At 38.7% G+C, this 19,441-nt stretch overlaps 5 protein-coding genes across 7 annotated transcripts; 3 read left to right on the top strand and 2 right to left on the bottom strand.

Moving 5' to 3' along the window:
- Positions 1–462: 462 nt before the first annotated feature.
- Positions 463–6,386, top strand: LOC145914722 (11-beta-hydroxysteroid dehydrogenase 1-like). Of its 2 annotated transcripts, XR_014403391.1 has the most exons (7): positions 463–573; positions 639–769; positions 1,243–1,354; positions 1,684–1,869; positions 1,930–2,067; positions 2,343–2,610; positions 6,085–6,386. XR_014403391.1 is itself a non-coding variant. In XM_083002547.1 (6 exons), the coding sequence occupies exons 1-6, from the start codon at positions 480–482 to the stop codon at positions 2,543–2,545; spliced, it is 864 nt and encodes a 287-aa protein (XP_082858673.1). In that variant the 5' UTR covers positions 463–479; the 3' UTR covers positions 2,546–2,639. The 2 variants fall into 2 exon arrangements, 1 of the variants encoding a protein (XP_082858673.1); XM_083002547.1 differs by lacking the exon at positions 6,085–6,386 and having other exon boundaries at positions 2,343–2,639.
- Positions 3,835–6,091, top strand: LOC145914724 (11-beta-hydroxysteroid dehydrogenase 1-like). Of its 2 annotated transcripts, none has more exons than XM_083002548.1 (6): positions 3,835–3,997; positions 4,061–4,191; positions 4,557–4,668; positions 4,978–5,163; positions 5,291–5,413; positions 5,853–6,091. In XM_083002548.1, the coding sequence occupies exons 1-6, from the start codon at positions 3,904–3,906 to the stop codon at positions 6,053–6,055; spliced, it is 849 nt and encodes a 282-aa protein (XP_082858674.1). In that variant the 5' UTR covers positions 3,835–3,903; the 3' UTR covers positions 6,056–6,091. The 2 variants fall into 2 exon arrangements, with proteins under 2 accessions (XP_082858674.1, XP_082858675.1); XM_083002549.1 differs by having other exon boundaries at positions 5,224–5,358; positions 5,850–6,091.
- A 1,175-nt stretch (positions 6,387–7,561) lies between the features above and the next one.
- LOC145913883 (hydroxysteroid 11-beta-dehydrogenase 1-like protein) lies at positions 7,562–9,184 on the top strand. Its single transcript, XM_083001649.1, has 6 exons — positions 7,562–7,656; positions 7,848–7,978; positions 8,041–8,152; positions 8,394–8,579; positions 8,650–8,787; positions 8,973–9,184. Exons 1-6 carry the CDS (start codon positions 7,572–7,574, stop codon positions 9,182–9,184), a joined length of 864 nt encoding a protein of 287 aa, XP_082857775.1. The 5' UTR covers positions 7,562–7,571.
- A 543-nt stretch (positions 9,185–9,727) lies between these two features.
- On the bottom strand, positions 9,728–12,723 carry LOC145914188 (uncharacterized). The gene is made up of 6 exons (XM_083001977.1): positions 12,493–12,723; positions 11,730–11,895; positions 11,446–11,516; positions 11,266–11,368; positions 10,502–10,687; positions 9,728–10,134 (listed from the first exon to the last, which is right to left on the bottom strand). The coding sequence occupies exons 1-6, from the start codon at positions 12,603–12,605 to the stop codon at positions 9,991–9,993; spliced, it is 783 nt and encodes a 260-aa protein (XP_082858103.1). The 5' UTR covers positions 12,606–12,723; the 3' UTR covers positions 9,728–9,990.
- Positions 12,724–13,091: 368 nt separating this feature from the next.
- LOC145914180 (uncharacterized) lies at positions 13,092–16,871 on the bottom strand. Its single transcript, XM_083001967.1, has 6 exons — positions 16,714–16,871; positions 16,208–16,404; positions 15,769–15,862; positions 14,895–15,082; positions 13,839–14,041; positions 13,092–13,529 (listed from the first exon to the last, which is right to left on the bottom strand). Exons 1-6 carry the CDS (start codon positions 16,806–16,808, stop codon positions 13,368–13,370), a joined length of 939 nt encoding a protein of 312 aa, XP_082858093.1. The 5' UTR covers positions 16,809–16,871; the 3' UTR covers positions 13,092–13,367.
- Between the last annotated feature and the right edge of the window lie 2,570 nt (positions 16,872–19,441).

Here is a 19,441-nt window from a genome sequence, read left to right as displayed (position 1 = left end):
CCACGAATATAATGGCTTTTTGGAATTCTGAGGGAAATATACGGTTATCGCTTGGTTCACTGATCCAGTTTAATTTCTATTACTTTTTTACCTTTTATGCCTACAGTTTGTTTGTCAAAGTTTGACAATCTTCAACACAGAAAAAACAAGTTATGCCTTGGTGTGCAAATTTGCGCTTGCTAGCAAATGATTAATTTGGAAGTGAGTCAATAACGTGGTGTAACATTTCTATTTTATTTCGTCACGCTTTATTACGTATTTCTGTTACGCTTGGCTTGAGACATGAGACGCAAAGTTTTAAAGTCTTGGGCTGATGATAGTATAGTTTTTTCGCGAAACGTGACCTGAGTCAACAGACAACGACTAGGCATCGAAGACAGAAGCAAGGCAATAGTTTTTTTATGATTGAACAAACGTGTAACCTTTAAATTGGGCTAAAAGTACTGATATCGTTGTTGTCAAATCAGGACTAAATAGTTATGTCTGGTTTGTTTATGAAATCTATTTTTGTTGCACTAATTGCAACTGTTGTGTACAACTTTATGTTGAAAAAGAAACCGCAATATGATCCAGGTAACGTTTGCTTTGTTGTTTTTTACCTGGTTATTTGGCTAACAATACCGAAATCGATTATTCAGCTGATGTAAAAGGCCTCAGAGTGGTTGTAACTGGCAGTAGCACTGGAATTGGGGAACAGATTGCTTACAAATATGCCAGTATGGGAGCAAAAGTACTGGTTACAGCAAGAACTGAACGTAAACTGCAGAAGGTAAATTCTGTATGCTTTATTTGCCTGCGGCTTTCCAAGAAGTCGCAACTCTTTATATTTGTGCTATTAATAACAGCGGCCGGTACAGTCAATTGGTATTTACTTCCTGCTTAACAATTGCAATGCATAGATGATAACCGCATGGCCAATTTGATACCAGACACTTGTAGTTATGAGTACAACATACTTTGATCGGCAAATGCTGTGGGTGGCGATACTTTGCCAATGTACAAGACTGCATAAGTCAATGATTAACTTTTCCTATCGCAACGAGATTTAGACAATGTGGTTATTACTACAATATGCTTTTGTCAGCAAATGCTATGGGCGGTGACCTTACGTATTGTTACACAATTTGATGTTTGCAAATGTACGAGAGTACATGGGTCAATAATTAAACTGACCTATAGCAACGTGACTATCTGTTTGCTGATATGTGTACAATACCATAACGTCGGCCTATCTATGTCAAGGTTGTCAAGCATTGCAAAGAATTAGGAGCCGCCGACGCCCAATACGTTGCCACCTCAATGACAAGTTACACAAATGCGTCCAAAGTCATTGACAAAGCAATGGAAGTGTTTGGTTGGTATATTTTAAATCTTTCATTAGCAAACCCACAGACAAATATTCATTGAAGCTCAGTGTTGCTGGACAGCTGAATGTGGTTAACTCAGACAACCTGATTTATGTAGGTTTGGGGATTACGAAATAAAACAAAATTAAATCTGTCTGTGGAAATTTTGTATCATATTAACGCCTGACTGTACCTAAGTTCGTGACTGTACCTAAGTTTCGTGACTTTCTGTTGAAACGTGTCTGTGCCGACAAAGTTGTAACACCGATACGTCATGCAAAAATCCACTGTATATGTGTATGACGTTTAGGAGTTTATTTGAACAATTTGGGAACAGGTGGGGTCGACGTACTGGTGCTAAACCATATCGCCTCCTCTTATTTCGGAGGATTTCAATATGATGCAAAAAGAGTCGAGGACACTCTCATGACAAACATGTTGACCCACGCCCACCTAGCCTCCGTAACCATGAATGAACTGAAGAAAAACAAAGGACGAATTGTGGTCGTTTCATCTTTGGGAGGTACCTTTTTACACTTACACTCAAAACTATTTGACTCTTTTAATGGTTTGACGAAAACAGGTGCAATTGCGGTTCCGTTTACGGTCGATTACAGCACCAGCAAATTTGCGTTGAATGGATTTTTCAGAAGCCTCCGCACAGAAATGGCTTACAACGAGACGGACGTTTCAATATCCATCGGTTATCTTGGATTTATAGGTAACTCATAATTTATGCCTGCGTTGTAACAAATGGTTGTCCTACTGTCCTCTGGTTGCCCCCGTTATAAGTGCAATGATGTATTTAAACGAAAATTAATGTATGTTTGTTAAAATATTTAACATTAACGAAAATCACACGGTGGTTATTTCATTCCCACTTCGTTTTTGTGACAAAACAGACATGGAAACCAATATTAACGTTCACAGAAGAAACTGTGCTTAACCTTTAAACAGCTAAAGCACATCTTTATGCAATCAAACGTTTGTCATTAGATACCGACTCTGCGAAGAAATTGACCGCACACATTTCAGAGGAACTTTCACCAAAAGAAAAATGTGCAGATGAAATTGTCCGTGGTTCGATGATGCGGGAACGTGACGTTTACTTTCCCGAAAAGATCGGTTGGATTTTTTTGGTGAAAGACCTTTGTCCGGAGATATTGGAAAAGTTCGCCAGGCTCCATTACCACATTTAATCGGCGGTTAATATTTTTAATGGAGTCGTCCGGGAAAATGTCGTGACTTTTTAGTAAACCGCAAGGTTTCTAATATTTTCAATTGCAATTTCGACTTGGGTACTGAATGTAGTTGCTATTTTTTAAGCAATTATTTGTTAATTCGTGGGAGTGTTTTGTCGCATTACCTCTTCCATCTCAGGTATGATTAGAATCGCTACAATGCATTCTGTTTAAATTGAAATACATATTACATCGCTACATGAGCGGGGATACAGCATGAAGCGTTATTTACATGCTAGCTTCATTGTGTTTAATTATCTGCGTGAATTAACACACTACCGACGGAGGATTTTTGGATGGTTTTGGAACAGTTCGGGCACATTAAATGTTTGACAAATGCTATTTTGTATTAAAGTCACTGATGCGTGACGGAATGAAGGACATCAGTATTACTATATTGGCCCAACCTAAATTTAGAAAACGGCTTGGACACATTTCCCACATGCACGAAACAGACATTAAAATGGATTTATTTTGATCCCATACATAGAGTGCGTGCAATTTTTCATGAAATGAAATGCAACCACAGTTGGTCAAAAAAAGTTGTAAACGTGATCTCCTCGAGTTTATCGATTAAACTAACAGCTCTAAAGATTAATAGAAATTGCTCTTCCGGACGAAAGTGTTGATTGAAACCAACGTTTCGTCCACCATCCGGCGAGACTTCCTCAGAAGAGCAATTCCTATTAGTTACAATGCCTGGCAGCAAGAATAGCACTATGGCCCCATTTCTGTTATAAAACCTATAGTTGTATAATAACAGAAAAATATAATTCGCCTGAAAAAGCATCACCAGTTTTTGATTCTATTTTTTCTCTCTTTATGCGGTTATCGATCGAAAGTCTGCCACAGCATCGCTTGTTTCTATGACCCAGTGTAGTTTTAATTACTTTTTTTATCTCCTTGACGTTTATATGTCAAAATTTTACAATATTTCGCAGAATATTAGTGTCTACATTAATTTGCCTCAACCTTCAATTAAAAACAACAGTTGTTCCTTGCTGTGCAATTCTTCGCTTATCAGCAAATGACTAATTTGGAAGCGAGTCAATAACGTGGTGTAACATTTCTATTTTACTTCGTCACGCTTTATTAGATATTTCTGTTACGCTTGGCTTGATTCACGAGACGCAAAGTTTTGAAGGCTTGTTTTGGTAGTTTATCTGCGAAACGTGACTTGAGTCCAACAGTCAACAACTAGGCACCGAAGCCAGAAGCAAGGCAATAGGTTTTTTCTGATTAATCAACATGTAACCTTTAAAATAGGCTAAAAGGACTGATACCTTTGTTGTCAAATCAGCACTAAACAGTTAATTATGTCTGGTTTGTTTATGAAATCTATTTTTGTTGCACTAATTGCAACTGTTGTGTACAACTTTGTGTTGAAAAAGAAACCGCAATATGATCCAGGTAACGTTTGCTTGTTTTTTTTACCTGGTTACTTGACTTACAATATCGAAATCGATTATTCAGCTGATGTAAAAGGCCTCAGAGTGGTTGTAACTGGCAGTAGCACTGGAATTGGGGAACAGATTGCTTACAAATATGCCAGCATGGGAGCAAAAGTACTAGTCACAGCAAGAACTGAACGTAAACTGCAGAAGGTAAATTCTGAATGCTTTATTTGCCTGCGGCGTTCCAAGAAGTCGCAACTCTTTAGATTTGTGCTATTAATAATAGCGGCCGGTACCGTCAATTGGTGTTTACTTCCTGCTTAACAATTGCAATGCATAGATGATAACCGCATGGCCAATTTGATACCAGACACTTGTAGTTATGAGTACAACATACTTCAGTCAGCAAATGCTGTGGGCGGTAATACTATACGTCTTGTTACCCAATTTAATGTTTGCGAATCTACGAGACTGCATGAGTCAATAATTTAGCTGGCCTATAGCACCGTGACTTCCGGTTTGCTGGCTGCACCTATATGTGTACGATACCATAACGTCGGCCTATCTATGTCAAGGTTGTCAAGCATTGCAAAGAATTAGGAGCCGCCGACGCCCAATACGTTGCCACCTCAATGACAAGTTACACAAATGCGTCCAAAGTCATTGACAAAGCAATGGAAATGTTTGGTTCGTACATTTAAATCTTTCATGAGCAAACCCACAGACAAATATTCATTGAAGCTTAGTTTGGCTGGACAAATGAATATGATTAATCCGAAAAACCTGATTTAAATAAATCTGTCTGTGGAATTTTTGTATCATATTAACGAAGCCTGACTGTATCCAAGTTCGTGACTTTCTGTTGAAACGTGTCTGTGCCGACAAAGTTGTCATGCCGATACGTCATGCAATAATCCAATTGCGAAGTGCCCTACATAGCGACCCACTGTATATATGTATGACGTGTAGAAGTTTATTTGAACAATATGGGAGCAGGTGGAATCGACGTACTGGTGCTAAACCACATAAGTCCGTCGAATTTCGGTGGATTTCAATATGATGCAAAAAGAGTTGAAAATACTCTCATGACAAACATGTTGACCCACGCCCACCTAGCCTCCGTAACCATGGACGAACTTAAGAAAAACAAAGGACGAATTGTGGTCGTTTCATCTTTGGCAGGTACCTTTTTACTCTTGCACTCAAAACTATTTGACTCTTGTAATCGTTTGACGAAAACAGGTGCATTGGCGCTCCCATTTTTCGTCGATTACAGCACCAGCAAATTTGCGTTAAATGGATTTTTCAGAAGCCTTCGCACGGAAATGGCTTACAACGAGACGGACGTTTCAATATCCATCTGTTATCTTGGATTTATACCCGCGTTGTACTTGTAACAAAGCGTTGTCCCTCTCCTGCGGTCGCCCCCGTTGTAAGTGTAAAAATGTATTTAAACGAAAATTCTATGATAAGCAAAGTGGAGCCAATAATATGAATTGTGTATAAGCTGCACACAGATGGTCACTGTTTCGACCTAAAAGGTCTCATCAGTGCAGCTGGCGTGACTAGCTCGGCCGTTTGGTCAGCAAAGTCGTCTGATAGTTTTATGTATTATTTCAATGATAACGTTGTGTCAACGTTAACGTTGTGTCAACGATTCTATTAGAATATTTGTACATTTAAATTGACATTGAAGTTTTACTTGTGTTACGTCAAAGAAGTGTTGCTGGTCAGGTTTTAATTTCGTAAAGTAAAACTATTTTCATTGTTTTTTTGTGTATATTTGTTAAAATATTTAAATAATAAACTAAAATCACAAAAAGCTTAAACAAGAAAAGCACATCTTTCTGCAATCACACGTTTACCATTAGATACCGACTCTGCGAAGAAATTGACCGCACACATTTCAGGGGAACTTTCATCAAAAGAGAAATGTGCAGATGAAATTGTCCGTGGTTCGATGATGCGGGAACGTGACGTTTACTTTCCCGAAAAGATCGGTTGGATGTTTTTTGTGAAAGACATTTTCCCCGAGATATTGGAAAAGTTTACCAGACTCCAATTCCACACTTAAAATGTGGCGATTTTTTAGTAAACCGCAAGGTTTCTCCGTGATGTTTTCAGTTGTAAAAGCTGCTTTCGTCATCATACCCAGGTGTTTTGTTAAACCATCGACTTGTAGAGTACTGAATTTATTTGATGTTTTTCAAAAATATTTGTTAATTCGTGGTGGTATTCTGTCGCCTAACCTCTTCCATCTCAGGAATGTTTAGAATCGCTGCAATGTATTCTGTTTAAATTGAAATAAATCTATAATTGCTGTGGGGGTGGGAATATAGCATTAAGCATTGTTTACATGGTAACTTAATTGTATTTGATATCTGCGTGGATTTATATACAACCGACGGCTGATTTGTTGAATGCTTTTCAAAATTGTTAGAACGCATTTAATAGACAACAGTTGCACAGTATTTTGTATTGAAATCACTGATGCGTGACGGAACTTAAGTTTATGTCTGGTGGGAATGTCCACAGCCAATACCGCATTTAATGGTCTTAACCCTAGTTAAAGAAGCGGCGTGTGGAATCACACATTGTGCACGAAGCATACATCAAAATAGATTCATATTCATCTCAAATACAAATGGTGCTGGCATTTTTTTTATAACCAACAGGTCAATTTGTGACGTCATTAAAGATTTGGGGCGAATTTCGCTAAATCACTATTTAATTTTTTATGACCAAAGATAATGGAAATATTTAATGTGATTGCTCATTTCTATTGGATGCACAGAAATAACGAGCCAAATTAATTGCTATGACGGTTAAACGTTATTAAATTATGTTCACAAAACATCGCTGAGGCGTTACGTCAGTCAAATTAAAAAATTGCGCAACCGATTGTAACAAGGCAAAAAGTGAACCGGCTACGATTCCGGATCAAACCGGAACGAAATTTGCCCAGACACGTGACAATCTTAACCAATAGGATGGCCGAGGTAATAACCTCTCCGGGCTATATATATAACAGTGGTTTAGGCGCAACTTGGGAATAGTTACTTCGTTTACCAGGGCTATGTGGCTTGTGTCTAGTCTACTGAAAGAATTGTGGACAATTGGGCATTCTGTTTCAACTATAGGAGCCTCAATTATACGCAAATTTATCGTTTGTTTCAATGGGTATGAAAGTACATTTTAGATTTAGACAATGTAATGAAAATTGAACAAGACATAAAAATATACTTTTTTCCATTCCAATTCCGCGTGGAAATTGCAATGCATGCTCATATGTGATTTTATGGGTGTTTAATAAGGACGGTGCGCACTCACGTTTCGGGCAGGAAACTGAATAACACGACAATGTTTCACGCTTAATGTGGTCATTGGGTAAAACGTTTTATGTATAGACGTGGGCTGTCCTGGTTTGGGTTTCGCTGAATCTGTTACTGGTGACAGTTTGCATAGTGTGGTACAACTTTAAATGAACAATTGGCTAGTGGAAATAAGGAAAATTAAGACTTTTTTGGGTCACAGATCGGACGTTTCGGATACTTTGCAGTGAATTAGGTTTTTACGTCACTCTTGAAACAATGTATGGGTTAACGAAAGCAGTCATCGTGTTGGGCATTGGTGTTGTCCTGTTTCTTCTAAACTCAAAGTCCGAATATGACCCAGGTAAAATCAAGGTTACTTCGGACAGGTTAATTTAATTTAACACACAAATGGCGACAGAAACGTTTAAATCTTGTAGGTGTAAAATTTTCATAATCCAGACTATCCTTTGTAAAAGTAACATCCTTAGCAACATCAACCACCAATTAGCCTACTTCTGGATCAAAACGGTAAGACATCATATACAATTTAAGCTGATGCGTCTGGACTGAGGGTGGTTGTAACTGGCGGGAGTAAAGGAATTGGTGAGCAGATCGCTTACAAGTTCGCCAGTCTTGGGGCAAAAGTGTTGGTCACTGCAAGGACAGAAAGCAAACTCAAAAAGGTTCTTGAGAATTTATGGAAAACACTGCGGTTTAATATTACTGTTTCTTTTTGCTTGAGAAGGTGGTGAAAAAGTGCAAGGCTCTCGGGTCTCCCGATGCACAGTTTGTTGCTGTAGCCTTGAATGGCTTCGACAACGCGACTAAAGTAATTGACGTAGCAATCGAAAAGTTCGGTGAGTAGCCTTTGCGCAAAATTCAGTGAGTTGCTTTTCCAACTGCCAAAAACGAAAAAAAAGAAAAAAACAACACTAACCTGAAGTGTGAACGACAAACTGGCGTTTACCGCTGTTTTAATAATATTATTGCACAAGAAGTACTTGCTGTGAAGAAGTCAAGTTTGGAAATATTTAGTAGTATATATTTCATTCTGCTGGCCTCGTCAGTTCTTCTTTTCTTCAAATACAATTCTTGTAGGTGGAATTGACGTTTTGGTTCTCAACCACGTCGGCCTTTCGTACTATACAGGCTACAGATACGATGCGAAACACATCGAGACACTTATGATGGTAAACATGCTCACTCACGCCCACATGGCCTCCGTTGCCATGGAAACACTGCGTCGAAACAGTGGTAGAATTTCAGTGACGTCTACTTACGTGGGTAAGGCTCTAATGTTTGGCTGCGACATACATTGGAAAACCTGTTGCGTTAATGTGGTGACTCTTTTTAGTAACTAATCCCCTGCCTTTGTTTGTGCCTTATGGGACCACTAAATGGGCCTTGGAAGGTTTTTTTGATTCCTTGCGCATGGAACTGATGTGGAACCAAACGGACGTGTCCATATCCATTGCCCACCTCGGCCTTATCGGTAATGATGTGCTACCATTGCATGCCCTGATTTTTAGAAATATTTCTCATCTCTGCTGGTCCTGTAAAAATAGCAAGCTGTGTGCTTAATGTTTTTTTTCTCACTGAAATATATTTTGATGTGATACCAAAACGAGTATTTGCCCTCTTTTGCCACAATATTTAAAATGCTTCCAACGTGTTTAGACACAGAAATGGGAAACTTGGTCATGCCCAATTCAACTGATTACTTCATGCGAACTGATGGATGCGCAAAGGAGATTGTTAGAGGAGTTATGATGAGGGAAAAAGACATTTTCCATCCAAACACGTGGTGGGCCTGGGTGCCTCTCGTTAGATTTTTTTCCCGATCATTGGCAGATCGTATCATTACTTCCGCGTTTCGATATATGACGTAATAACAGTGGTTGTTCTCAACAGCCGATCTGCGGAACACTATTTTTGCGATCCACGTGACGTATTATTTTTATTTTTAACGGTTTCCCATCAGTGCAAAGTGCAGCATACCTTTGCCCCTACTACATTTTCTCTTCTTATTAACAAGTTGTTTAATCTCTTCTACGATGTTGAAGTTCTATTGCAGTAATCAGTTTGAAGTTAAAATTAAAATTTTGTGGCGCGTTTTCGATGATTTCATTTATTTTCTGTCACAATAGTTGAAAGCAAATTCAGAATCCTTTTTATTAATAGTTTCAGGTTTCTAAATAGTAGAGAATTGCAGATTTGATTCCATTGCATTAACAAACCTAAAATTGTCCTTCAACACACTCGTCAGTCAATCGGATTCTTTTTGAAAAAGCGTAACGCTGTACAAAAGAGAAGCAATATTTCTACACATATGTGTAAGGAGAGAAACAACGATCATACAGAAATCTCAGTATATGTTTTGTTCGGAAACATATATTTCTCTTTAAAAGCCACCGATAATTGTCAGCGTGAAGTATTGTATTCAAATAGAGAACATGAAGGGAGAAAGTGTACCATTGTGATTATATCCTGCAAACTACTATTTGTTCTCAATTTTAAACGGAGGTTGTTTTGCTCGAGTGAAACATATGACCGTGAAGCTCCAAATTTGCTGGATAACATTTTGCTTTAAGTCTTTACTCTGTGCATTGAGAAAGATAATTCAAACAATATGGGAAATGACCACATACTTTGAACATTTAAATTTTGGGGCCATCACGCTTGGTCCAATTACAGGTTAGGTTAATAACGTTCGTTTCCATGTGGCTTTGTTGCCGCGGATGGGTTCGACAACTTCAATTTCGTTGTTACAAGCAAGGGCAAATATCGCTTGTTCTCTATAACGAAGGTCGTTGTCACTCACGTGGTTCCAATCGTTGACCTTGAAAAAGACATTAGTATTAATTACAAGTGTATTAGAAATACTTGGAAAGAGTTGCTGCTTAATAGTTTCCGGAAGATGTAGGGCATATTTTCACTAGTCCCCAGCTTTTGACCAGGTTTAAACAATTAAAGTTCGTTTTACAATGTAATGCATTGGGAAGATGTACTATTATTACAAGCCAATACTTCTATAAAATAAAGCTCATTTATGTACAACTAATGAGTCAAGAGTCTCCAGTTGCACTGACGAAACCAGATAGGTGGAAACAGTGTGCATTTTCAGCTCACCGAAATTAACGTAAATATCATGGTTTTACCTATGATTGTACGGATTCCCCTTGAAAAAGTCCGACATTACAATATACCTTGCACAGTTTTCCAACGCTGTCCACAGTAAAATATCCCGAAGCGAGTTTGGCGAAAAGCAAAACCTTCACTGAGTTATTGTTCCAGGCGAGGTGGTCGACGTTTGCTCGTTTTTGGGCTCCACCCGGAAAGAAGTTGCCCGTGCTCGCGTAAATTCGCTGATTTCGGTGAGTTAACGTGCTTTTCTACATGATTCGTGACATGTAATTCTTCATTACTAGTTAATAAAAGTAAATGTTTCTGTCGAAAGATATGGCAGCCGTATGGTAGGGATCCATTTTCCGATAAACAAATGTTTGATTTATTTAAAAATGACCGTTACAAATTGGGGAATACAATGCTACCCAGCATAACGATGATAATTGCTTTCAATTCTTTGCCGAGATAACAAAAATGGTAATTTTTTATCCATTTTTTTACCTAAAGCAACGGTTATACATTGCACAGAATTTGATTCAGAAAACTGGTAATAAAAGTTTTTAAACATTTGTTTGTGTTTTTCGCGATACCGATGATGCCGGCAAGCACTGGCAAAAAAACGTCAAACATACGACTTAGGATTATTACACAAGTTAAAAAAAGAATCACAGTAAAACGGGACAAACGATGGAATGATATTGATAGTCTGGTTCACCACCTTGCCATGTGATTGCACATCTGCGTTGATATTGATAACTATAGGCTAGTATGATATTTTAATGTGAAAAACGTAAACATTAAGTTGTCTCCGTAGACACTTGCCAATATCAGATTTGTGACTTACCGATCTTCGATACGTAGTTTTCGTTATCGTCTCTTCCTTGGTCGAAACTGTGAGTTTTTGCCACAACATCCGGGACACACTCCTCAGATGAGAATCATCGAGTCTTCAACGTCCACAAAATACAAAACCGTCAACAAAATACACATTTTTCATCGTAACTTTATCCCAACTTCCACATACCTGCTGAGACTGTGAGTTCGCGATATTCGACCTTGAGCTTTTCGTCCATGAATGAAGGTCAAGTAGTCGTCCTAAAACATGCCAAAACTTAGTGCTTTTTTCATTGGTTTTCATCATTGCTTTTATTACGTTCTGTTTTGTGTTAACGTCGTGCGTTCGTGCTGTGGTTGTTGTTGTTACGTTGCACATTCACGTCATTTGCCCAATTTTATCTCAGGACCACAACGCCGTCTATTGCAGTGTAGTGTATAGGTAAGGCAGCAGTACAGGATACAAGTACCGACCTGAGTAGTATAGTGTGTAGTTGAAGTTTGCATATTAGGTGTTGACCTAAAATCAGGTCTAAAAGATGGAGTTGTGACAAGTGTTGATATCTGAGACTCGAAATCGGCCTTTGACTGCTCCGTTAGAGAGATGGTCACGTCTATAATCTGTCGATTGCGCAAAGTCCTGTGGAAATCATTTCGCTTTTCATACAGCTACTCATAAATTCGGAAAATACGTTTACACCGGGTCACAAAGTTTTCGTCAAACTTGATCCACGTATAAAGCATATGTAACATAGAAATCTGTACGAATATTAAAGCTACGATTTCGTGTATAGTATTTCAACTCAAATATATATAACCAAAAATAACAGGTGGTGGCCCTAATCATTAACATAATCATTAAAATTCGCACAGATTTCTGTTTTACACAGACGTATGTGGATCAAGGTTTGTGAATACTTTGTGACCCGGTATAATAGTATTTTCTCATAAACTCCGGGACTGTATGTTACAAAAATTATTTTAGTATAGTTCTCATGTAATTGTTTGAAGTCAGTTGCAATTTAATCTATCTCTTGAGTTCTATAAATATTTGGATATTATTCTGTTAGATACAATAAACTGGACATTGAAGAAAGGGACAAATACTTATACAGGAATGGAAGTCTATTTGTGTAAAATTGTCATAAGATTCTACAAATAGGGTACAAATTCATGAAACATTTAAAATATCTTTAGTTTGTTATAAGTTAAACTCACAAAAAAAACTATTACTTACTCGTTGTCATGACAAGCACAAAGGGCCCGAATGAGGAAAAACACTGCTATGATAAAAGCTGCGACCAGCAGTAATCCAAATCCTATCCAATACCACTGCGTAGTATCTTGCATACCTTACAATGTCACTACATTATTGTTGTGTAATATCCGACTTTGTTACTAATCAGTACTTTTTTCTTTGGTCAATAACGACCAGACAAGCAACTTGTTAAAAACATGTGACCTAAACTCCAGTGACCTGCTATTGCGTGACAAATTTTGAAAAAATGTGCTGTTGTGTGCGCAGTGCCTGAGCTTTATTTTCCAACCCTATAATTTGCTTTGTGTTGGAGCAGTGAGTTGTGACAATAACTCCCGAGCGATGGGAATTGATTTGACGTCACGCACGCCTGCGTCGTAAGGCACCTGACGTCATAATTACCTGAGTTGTTACGTCATGATTAACTGAAGTTGTTACGTCATAATTTACTGAGGTTGCAGTAGAACGTTGTAATTGATGAGGTTTTATTACCGATTGTCTTTGGAAGTAATGTGTTGAAAGCTCGCACCAACAAGAACAAAACACGTCTATCATTGCTAACCAGACATTATAGCAAACAGGTTTATATAATTTATTTGCTTGAACGCAAATTAAAAAAAAGTCACTGCTTTCAATAGGCAATTCAAAACCACTTTCCAATGGCGCAAAATTAGATGTTTCCAAAGCAAAGTGGTTTCACAGTGTGTAATACTGAATTTGCCAATCACTTTAGATGGCTTTCAGTTATGTATTGTGATCCGTGCCAATTGCTTGCAAACTGGCGTCATGCGGCAGAGTTTGGCAAGCTCAATTCCTCGTGATGTACACGAATTTGTCCAAGAACTTGCAGTGAATCATACAGTCATGCCGTTAGAAACTGTTTTCAATTCTGGCCTTTCGCATCTTTTTTGTGGTCCTTTTCTCCAAGGGAAAAGAAAATGTCTCCAGTTTTTGAAGCAGAAGAGCGTGCAAACCAGGTTGACCGCGTAATCGCAATCCCACAGCACGTATATCTCCTAAAAATAGATAATGTAAACGTGACTGTGCGCAGCTCACCAAAATAAATTATTGATGTCCTTCTGAACTCCGCTACAAAATGGAAGTATCATTGTAAAAACAGCAACATGACAATAATGAATAATATTTGATTTTTTTGACGGAAAACATCCATTGAGGGTCAAGTTTGCTGTCAACATTGATAGAAAAGTCAAAGCTATTATGCAGGACGTACAAGTCGCATGCTGTGAAACATCCACTTTAACGGCTAAAAAAGATTACTAGTATTGAAAAAATGCCCGAAATGGTTCTGTTTTTTGACACCCTACCTGTTGGGATAACGTGTATCTTAATCCAAGTACGTTGCAGAGTATCACCGCAATATCTGTTATCGTTGTTATTGCCGCAGCGATACAGCAATTCCTCACTACAGTGCTGATACATCGTTTGTTCGAGAACTTTCCGAAGTTTCGTTGCTCGATTAAGGTTTGGTGTCTCTTTAGTATGTAGACGAACATGAAGAGGAGCCAAACTGAAAATAAATTACTTGTTGACTTGACGACGACGACATCCATTACCATTTAGACAACTATAAGGTATTCCAGAATGTTACTTAAAGTTTTAAAATAGGTCCAAGAAAACTAATTCCAGCTCCATTCAACAGCACGACGCTGTTCTTTTGTTTTGTCCACACAAAACTACAGCATTCATATTTTGTTAGTGCTTGCCATTACATTCTGTAGACCCCATGGGAAACCCTATTGGGAAGCCACAGTGCTAAAAAAGTGCGTGGTTGTTATACGAAATGCGTATACGTTGGCCAATGAAAATATAAATTTGGTGAATTTATGACATCCGAAATGCGCTTTCAAGTTGTGATTGATTTTTAAGTTGTCCCAAGTTACCCGAAAATAGTCTATGAGTAAGAAGTGGTGCGATTTTCAAAAGCACAAACTTAGCGCGTTGGCGAACGGCGTTGACCGTCCAATTCTTTGAACAATCGCCAATTTAGCGAAGGGGTAAAGCAAATGTTGGCTGGCAAGGGAGCTGGTCACTCAAATTCCGCTGCCAAAACTCTAGACTAACATCTTTTCTATCCTTGGTCCTTCTACCGCATACTTTTCTTATGCTGCTCGTGCTGTGGAACTCGTGCAAAATGTCATGCCCGTTACGTCACCGGAGATGGCGCAAAATTACAAAGTTCACAAGAAGGAAGTTGTCCACAGCTCTCTAAGACAACATTAGTTGCGTGCCTAACCTATTTTACCCGCAAATAGATATCGTGGCGTGCGCAGAACTTATAAATAAAGTACAACAGACACGAAGTTCAGTGTAACGCTCTTTGAAGTGCCAGGGAAACTCATACGACATTACAAATGTGTTACCTTGTATAACAACGATGGCTGTATATCCTGCGTATACCACAGTTGTGTTGTGATTGTCTTCGTATGAGTTTTCGCAATGTCCGGTGATGTTGCTAATCTTGTACGTGCCGCCGTTTGACGTAGCGAGAAGGGCGACTGTTCCAACGCCAGCTATCAGGATGATAATCGCCAACAGCGTCCAACTCATTCTGCAATTTTGTTAATGGATTTACTTTCCGAATGGTAAAACGTGTTCTACCCATAACGTGCTCGAGGCGGAAGTGATATTCACATTTAAAAAATTTGCACTTTCTGAAACGGAATGAGTTGATGTGAAATTCGCATTTGCCCTATGCACAGAAATTATTAAAAGTAAAAATTTTAATGTCGATGAAAAATGCATCCCGAGAGTTTGCGTCAATATATTCTTTCATCCTTACGCCCTTTGATGTAAACAGTTGGGTACAATACTGTTTGAAGCTGTAAGGTTTCGGTCAGCATTCCATCAATAGCATTTATGCTATGGAAAGTATGGAAAAACTGCTATACTTAGTGGATGCTGATATGCCCTACTGACGCCTAGCAACAGTGTAACTGTACAAAATACATTAATATGGGGCAAACATATCAATCTTTCAGTCCGATGTAAATGCAACTGGCAACTAATTTTACTGCCATCATTTTCTTCATAAGATATTTTATGAATAAGGCGATTGCTCCATTGATCACAACTGTCACTTACTAACGGCGCAACCGGAAGCGAGATACGCTACCTTTATAACTTGCACGTAGGCATTTTAAGGAAATCACGCGGTAAGTCTCGCAGCATTTTTCAAAACTTGGGTGCTATGGGGAGATGACCATGTGTACAATACAAAATTACTTGTGTATTTACCCGACCAAGCAAGGTGTTGCGAGGCGTTTGAGGAATGGATTCCTGTAAAGAGTGTTTTGTCGAAGCCACAGGAATGTGTACAGGACAGCCGCACCTGCAAACATCACAAAATTTCGGGTACTCTTTTCCAATAGAATAGTATTAAAATTACTGGCAATTTGCTTTGACAGGACAAAAAGAATACCTGCAAGCGTTTGAAAGTATAAAAACGATCGCCTGTTAAACAGAAGCCAATTACTAGTAACTGTAAACTCATGTTTACGGATACGCATTGAACTTGGCTTTGATAATTTATTTGGAGAATTTATCCTTTTTTACATTTATTTTTTCACATTTGGTGAGTGTAATATATCCATATTTTTAGGCCACTTGTCACAAATTGCCTTTAGACCAGCTGCTTAACCCAGTACTGCTAGACTCGAGCTTAACGACAACTTACCGAAGGCATGCAGGAATTGGAAAGCTTTTCCCACCCTTGTGCACGTGATTGTTGAGGTGGGGGGTGGCGATACGAGGGTGGATAGATTGAGCAGGAACTTGCTGATAGCTGTCAGTATATAGAAGATGAAGAAGCTGTCCAATAAAACCCGAGTCTTCCAAAGCTTTTGTGACACGAACGATCTCGAACAAAAGTATCTGAAATGGGGGTGGTAATCAATGTCATATAGCGATAAGTTAAAAATTAAATTTTGCGTGACGAATGTTTACGAAAAAGATCCGGTCTCTTTTACAGATCAAACCACCACGACTTATTCACAAAAAAGTGTTAATAAAACTAACGATGTCCTTATGACACATTATATTCATATAGTAGTTAGGTTAAGCACTATGTTGGCATTTAATTCCGCATTGAGCAAATGATTTGAAACGTGATTCTAGATCATACAGTTTTGCGAGTTTAAAATGCAGCAAACCTGTTTTTCCGTGTAATAAATATAAACTTACTTTCTGCAATTCACGTACAAAACTGCCACCAACAGGTAAATTCCCGCCAGGGCAAAAACCGACTCAAAAGCAACGAACACCTCGTGTCTACTCATCCCGCTCCGTTATGAATGACGTGCAACAAAAACAATAGCTTCACACGAGGGGCATGAATCGCCTTCTTCCCACTAACCCCAAATATGGCACTTACTGTTCCTGGCCCTTTACCAAGATATGTTGACGCTGTTGGCGGCGTGTCGTGACAAAACGAGTTATTCCACGATGTCAATTAGCTGCATCTGCGCGCAACGCAACGTTCCACTTCTTGCGAAAAAAGCCACAACGTGACATGCTGTCACGCGGGGAAGTATTATGTCAAGCGAAGCCGATTTCTGCGTTGTTGACAGAGTCATTAACAAAACCTTTTGGCATTTCCACCTTCCCACGCTGCCTGCTGTACCAACAGGTCGATGTTGTAGACGACTGGAATACAATGATGTGACCGTTATATGTTGCCCTTTAGTTGGATGAAAATTGTAATTTTTCGCTAGTGCATTAAGCATTAGTCTCGCATTTGCTGTCATAGGTAAAGCGGAAAATCAAACCGACGGGAAATAGTATGCAAACTTTCCGTTGACTGGAACTAAACGCAATGCGCTTATGGAAGTCGTTTGCAGCCTTTGAATGAAAAGCTTGTACTTTTGTTTTTTAGCATTTTTGTAGTTATGGCTGTATAAAAATTTTGTTCATCGACGCACAAATATTATGAAATGTTAATGAAAATAATTGTTGTGGTCACACTTTTGCTTAGATTGAAAATTGGTTCCTAAAATGACATTGTTACGGTTTAGCATTTTGTCAGTGATGTAACATTTTGACTGAAATGGTAATGGTTGACATTAGTGCTTGTCTTTGGTGTTGCATGACACACCAAAACGCATAGGTGACATGTTGCACCAGTGAACAGAAATAATATACAGAGGTCGTTGCCTGCCCAACCTCAGCAGAAATAATATACAGAGGTGGTTGCCTGCCCAACCTCAGCAGAAATAATATACAGAGGTGGTTGCATGCCCAACCTCAGCAGAAATAATATACAGAGGTGGTTGCATGCCCAACCTGCGCAAATGCAACTGATTCGTCAAAAGGTAGTTAAAGTTTCAATTCTGGTTTGGTCAATTCAAAAATTAACATTCAAACTGGATTATTACTTTAACTACCCTCGATTATAACGATAGTCTCGGTTATGAATGTGTTTAACTCGAATTTAGGAAAGTGTTTACTCGAAGGGTAACATTCTTTTTAATTCTTTTGTCTTTCTTCTTTCCCCGCCCCCTTACGCATTTTTCGCGCTTTATTATCTTTACTATGGTGTTTGCATTTACATACCTTGTCCTGGTGAAGGTCCATTGCATAACGACCGAAACGTCGACCAAGTCATTTTTTGTCAGAGGATCTTGTGAGTTTGATGAACATTATATGCCTGGCAGCTTCAGCAACAAACATTTTCCAAAACTTTACAAACAAAATGTTTGAATGTGACTTTACATCCATGGTTCAAATTTGCGATATATGTAGATGTGTAGATTTGCATGAATATTGATATTCCAAATGTGTAATATTGTAATATTGATTATTTATGCCACTCTTTCCAAATGTACCACACAGGGCAGCTTATTTAAGCGTAAAATGTTTACCGCGTGATGTCGCTCTTGATTTTCTAATTTTCGCCAACTGGACCCATGTACGAGCGATTGGTTAAGCGCCTGAGTCATATACCTAAAAGAAAACCTGGTCGGGATTCATGGCCAAAATATGTTCTGGGTTCAAATCCCGGTGTGGTCAAAAAAACTCTTGTACAAAAAAAAAACTTCATCGGAATTCCTAGTTTGGCCACATGGGTTCGAATCCCTACAAATTAAAATCAATGTAGGTTTCAATTAAATACATTTATCTCAAAAGTGTTAAGCTTTTTCAGACTCTGTTTTTTTTCAGCAATGCTTATATCAAAAGGTAAGCTAATTTAGCTAAGCTAAGACGGCCGCCTAATCGATAGTTAATAAATCACCATTTTTACGAGATCTTAAACAGAACGACGAATATATATTACGTCAAAGAATGGCCATTTCAATCAACCAAATTACGCGTATCTGTGTAAACGGAACTACACACAATGATATCTTATCGATCTACAGAGTGCTTGCGTGGGTTACAGAGTAACACATGGTCCTTTTAGCAGCAGAACATTGATAACCGATGCACGTTTCGATGAATGATATCCGCTTCTACCGACTTGGAAACTCTCAAAGTAGAAGCGGATCCGTGCCTAATGCGGTAATGAGTTTGGTCTTTTCACAGTTTCAACGCTTATCGGTCTTTCATCTCAATCTGTCAACCACGTGTTTGGGGATCTGGCACTTTTTGCGTTACAGACAATAGGGCTATTCATCACATCTCCTTATCTCGACCTCGCAAGGCAAGCGCGGGCGTGCGCATTAATGAAGTCAACGTGATCATCTCTATCTTTCAAACTCTGATCCCTCCATATATGAACCCTACATTTTGACAGGTTTAATCTCGACTCTATTTTTCGAACAGCAGAATCTTTCACGTGGCTTTAACCGGGCCGGTTTTTATGAGGCTTATTACCACGGTATGCCTTTGTCATATTTCACCTCCACGCTAACCTCGCAATTAGCTGTCGAAATTGCAACCGTGTTTACGGACAACAACGCAAGTTGAAACATTA

The sequence above is a fragment of the Ascidia mentula genome, chromosome 9, assembly GCF_947561715.1.
Source record: "Ascidia mentula chromosome 9, kaAscMent1.1, whole genome shotgun sequence".
NCBI classification, from domain to species: Eukaryota; Metazoa; Chordata; class Ascidiacea; order Phlebobranchia; family Ascidiidae; genus Ascidia; species Ascidia mentula.
Note: the sequence above shows the minus strand (reverse complement) of the source record. Positions and strands in the feature narration are given on the sequence as shown.

Excerpts from the sequence above, each read along its gene's own strand:
- LOC145914722 (XM_083002547.1), top strand. The coding sequence starts at position 480 with ATGTCTGGTTTGTTTATGAAATCTATTTTTGTTGCACTAATTGCAACT. Across the intron at positions 770-1,242 it reads CTGAACGTAAACTGCAGAAG|GTTGTCAAGCATTGCAAAGA; the intron begins GTAAATTCTGTA and ends ATCTATGTCAAG. Across the intron at positions 2,068-2,342 it reads CGGTTATCTTGGATTTATAG|ATACCGACTCTGCGAAGAAA; the intron begins GTAACTCATAAT and ends GTTTGTCATTAG.
- LOC145914724 (XM_083002549.1), top strand. The coding sequence starts at position 3,904 with ATGTCTGGTTTGTTTATGAAATCTATTTTTGTTGCACTAATTGCAACT. Across the intron at positions 5,164-5,223 it reads GGTCGTTTCATCTTTGGCAG|GTGCATTGGCGCTCCCATTT; the intron begins GTACCTTTTTAC and ends TGACGAAAACAG. Across the intron at positions 5,359-5,849 it reads CATCTGTTATCTTGGATTTA|TAGATACCGACTCTGCGAAG; the intron begins TACCCGCGTTGT and ends CACGTTTACCAT.
- LOC145913883 (XM_083001649.1), top strand. The coding sequence starts at position 7,572 with ATGTATGGGTTAACGAAAGCAGTCATCGTGTTGGGCATTGGTGTTGTC. Across the intron at positions 7,657-7,847 it reads AAAGTCCGAATATGACCCAG|CTGATGCGTCTGGACTGAGG; the intron begins GTAAAATCAAGG and ends ATACAATTTAAG. Across the intron at positions 8,580-8,649 it reads AGTGACGTCTACTTACGTGG|TAACTAATCCCCTGCCTTTG; the intron begins GTAAGGCTCTAA and ends GACTCTTTTTAG.
- LOC145914188 (XM_083001977.1), bottom strand. The coding sequence starts at position 12,605 with ATGCAAGATACTACGCAGTGGTATTGGATAGGATTTGGATTACTGCTG. Across the intron at positions 10,688-11,265 it reads AAACTACGTATCGAAGATCG|AAAAGCACGTTAACTCACCG; the intron begins GTAAGTCACAAA and ends CGAATCATGTAG. Across the intron at positions 10,135-10,501 it reads GCGTTGGAAAACTGTGCAAG|GTCAACGATTGGAACCACGT; the intron begins GTATATTGTAAT and ends GTCTTTTTCAAG.
- LOC145914180 (XM_083001967.1), bottom strand. The coding sequence starts at position 16,808 with ATGAGTAGACACGAGGTGTTCGTTGCTTTTGAGTCGGTTTTTGCCCTG. Across the intron at positions 16,405-16,713 it reads TTGTACGTGAATTGCAGAAA|ATACTTTTGTTCGAGATCGT; the intron begins GTAAGTTTATAT and ends CCCCCATTTCAG. Across the intron at positions 13,530-13,838 it reads GATACACGTTATCCCAACAG|GAGATATACGTGCTGTGGGA; the intron begins GTAGGGTGTCAA and ends ATCTATTTTTAG.